General features: G+C 41.8%; 1 protein-coding gene across 1 annotated transcript in view; it reads right to left on the bottom strand.

Moving 5' to 3' along the window:
* LOC121700734 (protein sidekick-2-like) overlaps positions 1–12,500 on the bottom strand; it is a 169,936-nt gene that overhangs the window by 85,626 nt on the left and 71,810 nt on the right. The window contains 1 exon segment of the mRNA XM_042083935.1: positions 3,469–3,575. Coding sequence (XP_041939869.1) covers positions 3,469–3,575 — 107 coding nt within the window.

Genomic DNA, 12,500 nt, shown 5'->3' with positions numbered 1-12,500 from the left:
ATCAACATCAAAGTCATTCATGATCTAAATACTACTATATACTTCTTGCATTTATGTACATTTTACACCCCCACAAGAACAGTAACACCCCAGAGACTTTTCCCCATCGTGGCTTAATGGTTACCATGGCGATAATTGTTACAGAAAGTGAGAGGTTCTGTGGGTGCACATCATACCAAACCGTGACACTGTGACACCCTCAAAACCTGGGACTTCCATTGCCTGTGGGCATTTACTGTGTGTGTGTGTGTGTGTGTGTGTGTGTGTGTGTGTGTGTGCTTGTGTATGCATGTGTATGTGTTTTCTACACACTACAGTGACAGCAGAGGCTGGCATGCAAGGTGCCAATATACATCTGGAGCAGTTTGGGGTTTAGTGTCTTGCTTAAGGACACTTCAACAGGTTCAGGGGGAGCCAGGCTCCACCACCATCGCCTGTTTATGTGTGTGTGTGTGTGTGTGTGTGTGTGTGTGTGTGTGTGTGTGTGTGTGTGTGTGTGTGTGTGTGTGTGTGTGTGTGTGTGTGTGTGTGTGTGTGTGTGTGTGCACTGAACTGAGTACAAGATGTCCAAGTAAACAGTATTTCAGATCCTGTGAATCTTGTGCGTGATCTGATTCTTTAGACAGACAACTTTTGAGATGCTCAAGGCGGGGCGAACAACTTATCATTGACCTTCCAATCCTTTTTTCCACTTTTCTCTCTCTCTGTTAGTGTTTACAGCTTGAAAATGTGCTCTTTTAAAAACATCATATATCAGAACAAAGTTGTGCGAGTTCAATGTATGTGTGTTTTCGATGGAAAAAAGATAGACAGAGACAGAGAAATAGAGAGAGTTGGAGGCATGGGGATATTGACACATTGACTAATAGACCGACATTCCCAGATAAAGACAGAGGGATGTTTTAAGGTGAGAATTTGCTCTGTCTCAGTGAGCTGAACCAATTGAAATGCACTGAAAAATGTTACCTTTCTGAGTCTGTGCATAATTCATTAAAAAAAAAAAAAAACGAATAAAGACGGAGGCAAGTCACACAGAGAACAAAACAAGTTGGAATAACTCAATCTGGCTCTGCTGCTGACCACAGCGGGATTGGGCCTTTGAACAGGAACCTGGAGCCATTCCTCACAAATTAAGATCCTCGTCGATATCAGCCGGCCCCAGCATGTTCTTCCTACTCTTTGAAATTGAAACTTTTATTTATTTATTTATTTATTTATTTTTTTACATATTCTATTGTCATTCTTTTTTTTCTCTACTTCCTCCTTGAGTTCCTCTCATCAAAGGGAACAGCTGCTAGGGTGCGTTATTTTATGTTATGTTCTATTGCTTCTGTAAATCTATTTGTTTGTTGGTTTGTTTTCTTGTGAGAAGGGAGATGTGACTATGAATGTGTGGGGCCAGTATTATTTTCATATTTTAAATTTCATTTTAGCTTTTCCTCTCTTTCCTCCATAACATGAGACTGATGAGAATAGATGTTTATGTTTGTGTTTGTGTTTATGTTTTCTTAGCAACAGATGAACGTATAAGACACCAGGGAGCCAGGTGCAGGGAGGAGACCTGAGGGAGATGAGGAAGAGCATGAGGAGGAGGAAGACGAGGCTGAAGTTGGAGGGTGTCAGATGGGTCCTATGCATCCTAACCTGCGGCCACTCTCTATGTCTCTCAGGTGCAACTGGAGCCTGCAGACCTCCAGTAAAGGAGAATTCTGGTGATTTTTCACGTGGATCTCTGTTTCTCAAGGTCACCGAGCACTGTTGGTACTAACAAAAACACAAAAAACAATCGCTTCTACCTACTGTAGCTCGAGTTTTTGCAGCCAACAGCTAGAGCTGTCAGGCAGCTACAGTGCTCTGGGGGCACGAACATGGGGCCTCATGAATATGAGGTAAAACCGATTATTTTCAGTTTTTTTTTTTACCGACAGTACTCGGTGACCTTGAGATCTATCTGAAAAATCAACGGAATTCTCCTTTAAATCCAAATGCTATATTTCACAACATTGTCAAAAATGAAGCTAAGTCTATACATTCATATCTAGAAGACAATTTTTTTTTTTTTTACATAAACATCCCAAATAGTTTTATTTGAACACTAACCCTTAAGTCCAGCATCCACTTTCGCCTTAACTGTTGTTTTGAAAGCACCTCTGTGCCTCTGAGTTCAATGTGAACAGATGCTGTTTATAGGAACGGAATGAATATATACGAGCTGATGGGGGTGATGAGTTTTTATTGTGAAAAAAGTGGAGGTTTAAAGCAGAGCTGCAGCTCCATCAGACTAATGAGGAAAGTTAGCACGCCAGCAGCTGTCGCCCGTGACTCGCCCTGATAACAGGCAGGTAGATAGTCACTCTGCAACAGCTGGCCTATGAGATGGCCCACACACAGGGCAAGGACAACTTCACACAGACACACGCATACACACACATACACGCATGCGCGCACACACACACACACACATGCACACACGCACGCACGCACACACGCACGCACGCACTGGAGACAGAAATTCACACATTTCTTCTGACCCTCAACTATACAGCACACGTGGGCAGATACACATGCACACACACTAGAGCAAGTGACAAAATAAACACCAAAACACATGCCCTTTAACTTTAACTCTCTCTTACGCAAGGACATAACCAACTTAGAAACATGAGCACATCTGTGCACACAGTATGCTCAGGGTCAAGGGACATATCAAACACTTGCACATAGACCAATTAATGCACACACACACACACACACACACACACACACACACACACACACACACACACAGACACACACAGACACACACAGACACACACAGACACACACACACCCCACACACGCACACGCACACACACATCCCCTCAAACATACATTCTCTCTTTCTCTCTCCCACACATACGTGTATGACACAACATGCCCACCTGTGCATACAGTATATGCATGTATAAACACACACAATATAGTTAAACAGCTATATGAAACATGCATACATGCAAATATACGCACATGCATGCACAAACACACACACACACACGGACACACAAATACACAGGCACACACAGGGCTGGGAAATGGACTTCCCCCAAACTATGATAATTTCCACAAAAAAAACAAAAAAACAATTAATATTTCCCAGCTATTTGACAATTTCTCATGTAGGTTTTTGATTTGGTGCTTATTGGGCATGATAGATACAGGAGGAAACGACAATGTGTCTTACCTGTCCACAGGTGATTTGATCACCCTATACTAATTTGGACTACACTCATGGCCAAAAATGTACTATTTCTGTTATTATCTCTCTCTCTCTATCTATCTATCTATCTATCTATCTATCTATCTATCTATCTATCTATCTATGTATATATAATTTCATCAATACACACGTATACTGTGCATGGCGATGTACTCCACCTTGGTCAGATGCACATACAGCATCCTAACAGATGGGAATGGGAGAGTACTTACACGCCACCTGCACCTCAGTTCTCCTCTGGAGCAGTGCGCCCACTCGGTTCCTCACGATGCAGCGGTAGAACCCAGCGTGAGACCGGTCCAGCGACGGAATCAGGTACCTAAGGGCAACACACACACACACACACAAAACAACAAAAAACATTACTATGATGGCGAGACGAGACAGAGCAAGAGAGAGAGAGAGAGATAATTTAGTATTTACTTATTTAGTCTTGATTACTTTTAGACATTGTATGCTTTGGCAACACAAATCATGCCAATAATCATTTAAAGCATTTTCAATTTGAAAATTTGAATTTGAGAAGCAGGAGAAGAGAGAGAGAGAGAGAGAGAGAGAGAGAGAGAGAGAGAGAGAGAGAGAGAGAGAGAGAGAGAGAGAGAGAGAGAGAGAGAGAGAGAGAGAGAGAGAGAGCAACCTTGAAAACAATATTGCCCTTGCTCTCAGGTCAGCCAGCGGAATCCAATTTGTATGTACTGACTACATTTCTCGACAAGCATTAGAGCCCAGACAAAGGCCTTGGTACACACTGTACAGAAGAGGTCCTTGTGGCCTGCAGGGGGAACATACGACTTTAGCTGTGAATGCCTTTGCAAAATAGTGTTGAAGATGTAAGTAATTGGATTTTAAGAGCGCCGTGTCGTCCTTCAACTCAACTCATGACAGATCTCTTTACCGATGATAGTTTCAGCTATTTCTCAGCACTTAATGTTGGAGGCCTATGGAAATTCAACACCTGGGAACAAAAACAGCCATTCAGCACCATGCTATCTGCCCACTCTTCACCAGCAGGTGACCTTGACATGCCCAGCAATGGACGTCCAGTGCGTAGCCATTCAGTGACTGCAGTACCCGAGTTGGCCACAGGGTGGCACTCAAGCACACTGGACCACTAGGGAGCAGAGCCCTCCGAGGACATAACGGCCACAGGAGTTGAGCTCCCTAAGGTACCCTCTACCCAGGGAGGAGATGGACCAGAACCAGACTTGAACCGGGTCTGGGCCACACCTGGGCCACACCAAGAACCAATCTGATGTATTCTGCAGCTGGCTGCAATGTGGATAAAAGGTAGGCACCCTTCACCAATGTCTCCTTTAACTGGCTCACAGTCTGTTCCCTCTCTCTCTCTCTCTCTCTCTCCTTGAAAGGTGTTGAGTTTAGGAGGGGAGGCAGCATTGATTAATGAATTGATTTTAAGTAAAGATAGTGCAGTAGACGAGGATGTATCTGATATTGATCATGATCATCAGGTTACTGTCCTCTGTCCAGAAAGGTGAACCGGAGAGAGAGAGGCGGATGCCCTATGACATTGACAGAAATAAAAGTGTGCAACTGTGTGTGATTAGTCATTTCTATCAACACTTGGAGGTGAGTTGTGTTTGGCAAAACTGTGAAATCCAGACCTGGTGTAGAGTGAAGGCACTCGGTGTGTGTGTGTGTGTGTGGGGGGGGGGATTTTAAACCATACTTTAGAGAGTAGTAGAATTTGAAAAAAACGAATGAGAAAGTAAAAGTAAAAAAAAATAAAGACAGAAATCCGTCGGTTACGCTTCTCGCCAGAAGAGCGTGTCAGCGTGTTCTCCATGCAGCCTGACAGGAAAGAATACTATTCCACTGACGCCTCCGGCACACTCTCAAACCAAAGTGTGTGTGTGTGTGTGTGTGTGTGTGTGTGTGTGTGTGTGTGTGTGTAAGTGTCTGTCTCTGTGTGTGAGTGTGGGTGTGTGTGTGTAAGTGTCTGTCTCTGTGTGTTTGTGTGTGTGTGTGTGTATGTGTCTGTCTGTGTGTGTGTGTGTGCGTGTGTGTAAGTGGGGGGTGACTGTGCATATATGTGTGTGTGTGTGTGTGTATGTGGAGGATGACTGTGCATATGTGTGTGTGTGTGTGTATGTGGAGGGTGATGTGCATATATGTGTGTGTGTGTGTATGTGGAGGGTGACTGTGCATATATGTGTGTGTGTGTGTGTGTGTGTGGGGTGACTGTGCATATATGTGTGTGTGTGTGTATGTGGAGGGTGATGTGCATATATGTGTGTGTGTGTGTGTGTATGTGGAGGGTGACTGTGCATATATATGTGTGTGGGGGGGGGGGAGGGGGGGCTAGTAGCCATGACCAAGCCTGTTTAGCTCTGATGGACATCAGCTTGCCAAGCAGTGGAAGGAATCAGAGGTAAAAACCCATTTCCCCCCTTTTCCCTTTTCCTCCTGCTTTCCTGCTTTTTCTCCCTCTCTCCCTCCCTCTCTGTCTCTCTCTTTCTCATGCTTTACCTCCTCAAAAAAGAATTAAGACATGCCCACGTTATGAATCCCAAATGTGTAGACTTTTTTTTAATGTAATTCCCTTCAATATCCTTTTCTTTTTTTGCCCTACACATTTCCTTTCTTATCATTTTCATAATACAACTCTGACTTACAAAAGTCATATTGAAAAGTGAACTGAGATGGCAATGTGAATGCTGGGCTGTGTAAATGGCAGACTATGTGGATGGTAGGCTACAACAAGGACATAGCTCAGAGCTCAGCTGTTTTATTCACCGAAAACAGAAGAGACAAAAAGATAGTCCTACAGACTGCAATGCAGGCACGGTTCCACACAACACACACACACACACACACACACACACACACACACACACACACACACACACACACACACACACACACACATGCACATGCACACACAGACAATAACTTCCTCTTCATGTGAGCTTGGAAATTGAAAGCCGGAAGGCTGAATAGCTGGAATACCTTTTTCATCACGTCTGACAAAATCTCATTCAGCGTAATTAAAAAGGCAAAGCTGGAGTGAAGGAGAACTTGGACAGGGGAAAGAAGAGAGAGAGAGAGAATTTTAGAATTTAGCAAAATACTTTATTGTACATATTTAACAGTTACTAGGCATTACAAATAAATAAGAGGGGGATAAAAGAAATAAAGAAGACTAAAAAATAAAAAAGGACAAAATAAGCATTAGCTCAACACGTATCCATAAATTAATTCATCATTACTAACTGAGCATAAGACTTCCTTGTATCCCCATACATTTTCAAAACCATCAAAGTCTTTCATTGCTGAGTAAAATTTAAAGTCAATCAATATTCTAGACTTCACCAATCTTAAAAAGACAGAAACGCAATCTTGACCAGAAACACCAGAAACAACTTCCATAGCATTTCTCCGGCTAATCCATACGGCCATCTTTGCTTGCCCAATTACAAAGTTCAATAATTGACACTGTGACTTTTTCTTCTGCGAATACCAAACACCCAAAATAAAACACTGATTTGTAAATCCCACATTAAAACCTCTGAAAATCAACTCTAGGCGACAAAACAGAGAATTAAGTCGGACACATTCCATAAAACAATGAAAAACAGTTTCTCTTTCTGGACAAAAAGGACACTTATCTTCAACAGTAGGATTTACAAAACAAACAAAGGAGTTGACAGCTACTGTGCCATGTAATATTTTCCACTGCAAATCACCATACTTTTTTGATAAAGGTGGTTTATATAAAGCTCTCCATGCAGGTTTCACACCATCACTAAGCACAAGTTTCCTGCGCCATGGTGTATCGGCCCTTACATTAAGCTTTGTTTTGTTCAAGACTTTTACACAAGCTTTATAAAAAACTTTCCCATCTGTAAGTTCTAAATTAAAAGCAGTGAAATCCAATAAATTACCAGCACACCCAGCATAATCAGGTGTGAGACTTAACAATGGGAAAGACTCTTCACAACTGGAGCTTGATCCCTCACTGTGAAATGACTGTAAGAGAGCACTTTCTCTTTCTGTTAGAGCACCCCTCACTTTATCTAACAACTGTGTCACAATACGCAAAGACCTTATTTTTAAAGCTGTAGCCACATTTCCCACATTGCTAACACTTGGACCTGCTACACATACAAGATCTCTTAGAGTTCGTATTCCTCCATTGTTTAAAACATAGTCCAAGGAAGGGGCAATTCCCGCTGAAATGTCCAAGCGTGCGCCTCTAATCAGCGGTTCCTTCAAGAGCCAGTGAAGGGAGGTAGAATTTCCTTCACGATGTACATTAAACAAAGAAAACACTTTAAAAAGTCCACAGTAAAAACAAGGTAGTTTCTGGAGAGAAAGCTTCCTAGGGTCCATTAGAAATAGAGACAGATCCAAATCCAGCCCCCCTAGCCTCCGCAATAATGTACAGGCCAGGGGTCTCCACACCAAATCTTTTGGTCCATACAGTAGCCTCTGTAGGAACTGGAGGCGAAAAGCAGCAACTCTGCTTGCCAGGTGAACTAGGCCTTGTCCCCCTTCCTCCTTAGGTAAAAACAAAACACTTTGAGGTACCCAGTGTAACTTGTCCCAGAAGAAGTCCACTATTAATACTTGTATGCTGGAAAGCAGGTCTGGCGGAGGGTCAATACACATAAGACGATGCCACAAAGAAGATGCCACCAAATTATTACAGATTAAAATACGCCCCCGATAGGACATCTGTGGAAGTAACCAGGACCATCTATTAAGGCGCCCTTTAATTTTCTCAAGGGTACCATCCCAGTTTCTTAACTGTATTTGTTTGTCTCCTAGAAACACCCCAAGATATTTAAAACCTCCGGTTACCACACTTAAGCCTAGAGGAAAAGAAAGTCTCTCCCCCTTGTCCCATTTTCCTATTAGTAGGGCTTCACTTTTGTTCCAGTTAATTTTTGCTGAAGAGATTTGACCATAATCTTCAACAATATTAATGAGATTTTCAATATCTCTTTGATTTTTAACAATTATGGCCACATCATCAGCATATGCAGACAATAACACACAACAATTGGAATGTGGTACACTAAAACCAGAAATACATTTTCTAAGCTTGTGTAAAAGAGGTTCAATTGCCAGAGAGTACAGCATCCCCGAAAGAGCACAGCCCTGTCTTATTCCCCTTTGGACCTTGAATGGAGAGCATAAACCACCATTTATTTTTAATATGCTTTCAGCGTCACAATACAGAACCTTGATCTTGGCGATTAGACCTGAGCTGAACCCGAATGCTGACAGAGTTTTCCATAAGTATTCATGTTCAACACGATCAAATGCCTTCTCTTGATCTAAGGAAAGTAGACCAGCGTCAAATCCCAATTGCCTTGAGAGTTCCAAAAAATCCCGGATTAAGGTAATATTGTCAAAGATTGATCTGTTTGGCACACAATAGGCCTGATCAGAATGAATGACCTGTCCCACCACTTTCTTCAATCTAATGGCCAGACTTTTTGAAAATAGTTTGTAATCGCTGCTCAGCAGTGCAACTGGTCTCCAATTCTTAATATCTTGCAAGTTGCCTTTCTTGGGAAGCAAAGTTAAAACAGCTCTTTTGCAGGATGTGGGTAGCTGACCTTTGGAAATGCTGTCATTTAACACTTCTAGCAGGTCCTCCCCAAGCACAGGCCAGAAGCACCTGTAAAATTCTATGGGGAGACCATCAAACCCAGGCGCTTTCCCACACTCCATGCCCTGAAGAGCGCCAGTCAGTTCTTCCAGGGATAGTGCTGCCTCTAATTCTATGGCAGATTCCTCTGAGATCTTGGGGAGATCATCAAGGAACTCCCTTTCCATGTCCAGTTTTTCAATGTATTCACTAGTGTACAAATTTGCATAGAAACTGACGGCAATTTTTCGCATCTCAGCAGGATCTACAGATAGACCCCCTGATTCAGAAAGAAGAGCATGCATGCATCTTCTCTGGCCATTTTTCCGCTCAAGACTGAAGAAAAATTTGGAAGGAGCATCCATCTGTGCTACATTCTGATAGCGAGATCTGACCAACGCACCTTGTGCCCTTATGCCCAGCAGATCAGCCAATGCCACTTTTTTGGTCTTTGCTGCCTCAGTATGCATGCAATTTCCCGTGGATTCAGCTAAATCCTGAAGTTCCACAATTTCCATCTCCAGGCTATCCATAGATCTGATTATGTCATTTGTGACGTTGCAAGTATATTGCTGACACAGCTGTTTAATATGAATCTTTCCAAAATCCCACCATTGTTGTAAAGACTTAAATGAGGACTTTGTTTTTCTAAAATCATTCCAAAAAAAAATAAAAACATCTTTAAAATGTGTGTCACTCAGTAGAGTTGTATTTAAGTGCCAATATGCACTCATTGGCTTTATATGTCTCATGCCAATTACACTTTGCACCATGCTGTGGTCAGACAATGTAACTGGAATAATATTACAATTCTGAAAAATATTACGATGATGCTTAAAACTGTACACTCTATCAAGCCTAGCCAGAGACAAAACATTACCCCTAGCATGTGCCCATGTATACTGTCTTTGGTTATTGAAATTCCTCCAGATATCACTTAGTTCATGTTTGTTAATCATCTCAACAAGTTTTCTACGTGAAGCACTATGTGGCTCAAGATGATTCCTATCAAGATTTGTCTCAGTACAATTAAAATCCCCTGCTAAAACTAAATATTCATCTTTGTTACAACTATTCAATGCATTACATAATTGGTCAAAAAACAACATCCGATCAAACCCAGATGAAGGTGCATAAACACACACAAAAACAAAAACATTATGCTCAAAAACTGCTCTGATTTTTAATAAACAAAAATAAACAAATAAACAAAACTTCTAGAGAAAAGCAAACCTACTCCTCCACTCACAGAAGTTTTATGGCTGAGAAAAGTTTTACCTTCCCATTCTCTAACCCATTCAGCAGCATTCATATCATCACTATGTGTTTCTTGAATAAACATAACATCAATATGCTTTTGTTTTAACAATTCAAAAAGCTGTACTCTTTTCCTCGGGTCCCTTGCACCATTGATGTTTAAAGTTGCTATTTTAAAATTACTCATTGATAGAAGAGAGCGTGAAAACAAATCAATAAACAAAAAGAACAAAAACAGAAAAAGAGAGTTATGCGGTCTCACTGTCACTATCATCGATTTGTTGATTTAATTTGGTCAGAAATTTCTTTAGTCTATGAACCTCTTGATCAGTGAAACTTCCTAAACTCCTTAAGTGCTGAACTGATCTCACAAAACCCTTTGCATCTGGAAAATGGTCTTCCACTCGAACCCCTCTAGCATTCTTTGTGGAGTCAAGAAAACTTTTGATCATGTTCAATGTATATACTCCGGCTCCGCTAGGAGAGGGGGAGCACGATAGAGAGTCTGACGAATCATTCTCTGTGTCAGCATTCCTAGCAACCATGTCATCAATTATGTTCTCCGTAGTAGACGCACTAGCAACCTTTTTTGCGCCCCTAGGAGACCGCCTACCACCAGGTTTCTTTCTTTTGACAAGTGGAGCTTTGAATACCTTATCATCCGTCTCCATTAACTCATTAGCGCACAAAACTGGCTCTGCATCCTGAGCTGTGATTCTGTCTTTGCCATCCATCAAGTCATTCGTTATTTTTTCCATCATAACAGTCATAATATCATTTGTGTTATCATTACTTGATTGTGCATTTTCGCTATTCTCCTCATTCCCACCAGCATTAGATATATTATCTTTACCTACCGGTAAGCTGTCGGTGCTCGCAACCACCGGGTCGCTGGACGGTTCAGTCTCCTTATCTCCTTCGTTATGCTCACCATTAACTTTGTTTCCTTCTCCATTAACCGGCCCAGTCTCTTTATCTCCTACTGCACCTCTGCTATGATCACTGACACATTCTCCTTCTCCGTTAACCGGCGCGTTTTGGGCCGCAGGTATCTTTTCCTCTGGACAAGACCGAATAAGATGGCCTTCCTTCCCACACCCAAAACATTTCATTGACTCAGTTGTAGCAAAAACAACGTAGTCAAATTTGTCAATTTTGAACTTAAAAGCCACATTAAGTTCGCTTGAATAGTCTTTCAAAATCATATAAACATGCCTCCTAAAAGACACGACATGTTTCAAAAGCGGAGATTTACAACCAAGGGGAACTTTCTTAATTGATGACATAATTTGTCCAAACCTTGCCAATTCACGTTCCAAAATTTCATCTTTTATAAACGGTGGTACATTTGACAATGTTATACGTTTAGCAGGGGTCACCAGTGGAAGAACGTTTAAAAAAGTGTCTTTGATAACAACACCCTGAGTTACAAGCGTATTCACTTTGTCAACACTGTCCAGAAAAAGGACAACGGATCCATTCATCCTTGAAGCTGATACAACACTATCATGACCTACAACATTACCTACTTCTAAACCGCATTCCTCAACTGAAATATCAGCGCTTGCAGCAATTTTAATTGCATGCCGCCGACTTAAGTTTTCAAACGCCATTGCTTCCTAAACAAAGGGATACACACCCAGCGACTACGCTGGGTGTAAAAACACCCTAAGCGAAAATAACTGAGAAAAAACACTATAACAAATACAAAAGTAAGGGAAAAAATTAAACCATGAAACAAAACAAAAAAAAGGAGAAAAAAAAGATAAAGGATAGAAAGGTAGAGAGAAAACACTCACACCAAACCAACAGTGTTCAAACGCTCCCGCACTCACAAACGCCACACCCACTCAGAGAGAGAGAGAGAGAGAGAGAGAGAGAGAGAGAGAGAGAGAGAGAGAGAGAGAAGAAAGAAAGAAAGAACAGGCAATATGCAGTGAGCCTTGGGACAGCAAATTGTTGCAGGACCGAGGGAGCTCTCAAACCTATAGATCAATGCTAGAGAAAAGAATGAGCAAGTTGCAACAGGAAATGGAAGGAAGAAAGGTGAAGAGGAAAAGAGCCAGAAGAGAGAGAGACAGAAAGAGAGAGAGACAGAAAGAGAGAGAGACAGAAAGAGAGAACCTTGACCAGGTACAGACTAAGCAATCACAGTCTGGCTATTGAGAAGGGCAGACACAGGCAAACCTGGCTGCCCAGAGAAGACAGGCTGTGCACCAATTGCAACCAAGCTGCCATAGAAACAGAGCTTCACTTCTTGGCTTAATGCTGCCAATGGAAAGACATACGAGATCAACTCTTTCCTAAATTCAGAGAAATGCTTCCAGACCTTCAAAACTTTAAGGATCTAAGTCTAAGAATACTATTAGG

Source organism: Alosa sapidissima, chromosome 24 (assembly GCF_018492685.1).
Source record: "Alosa sapidissima isolate fAloSap1 chromosome 24, fAloSap1.pri, whole genome shotgun sequence".
In the NCBI taxonomy this organism is placed as follows: domain Eukaryota; kingdom Metazoa; phylum Chordata; class Actinopteri; order Clupeiformes; family Clupeidae; genus Alosa; species Alosa sapidissima.
This window is presented reverse-complemented; position numbering and strand designations above follow the sequence as displayed.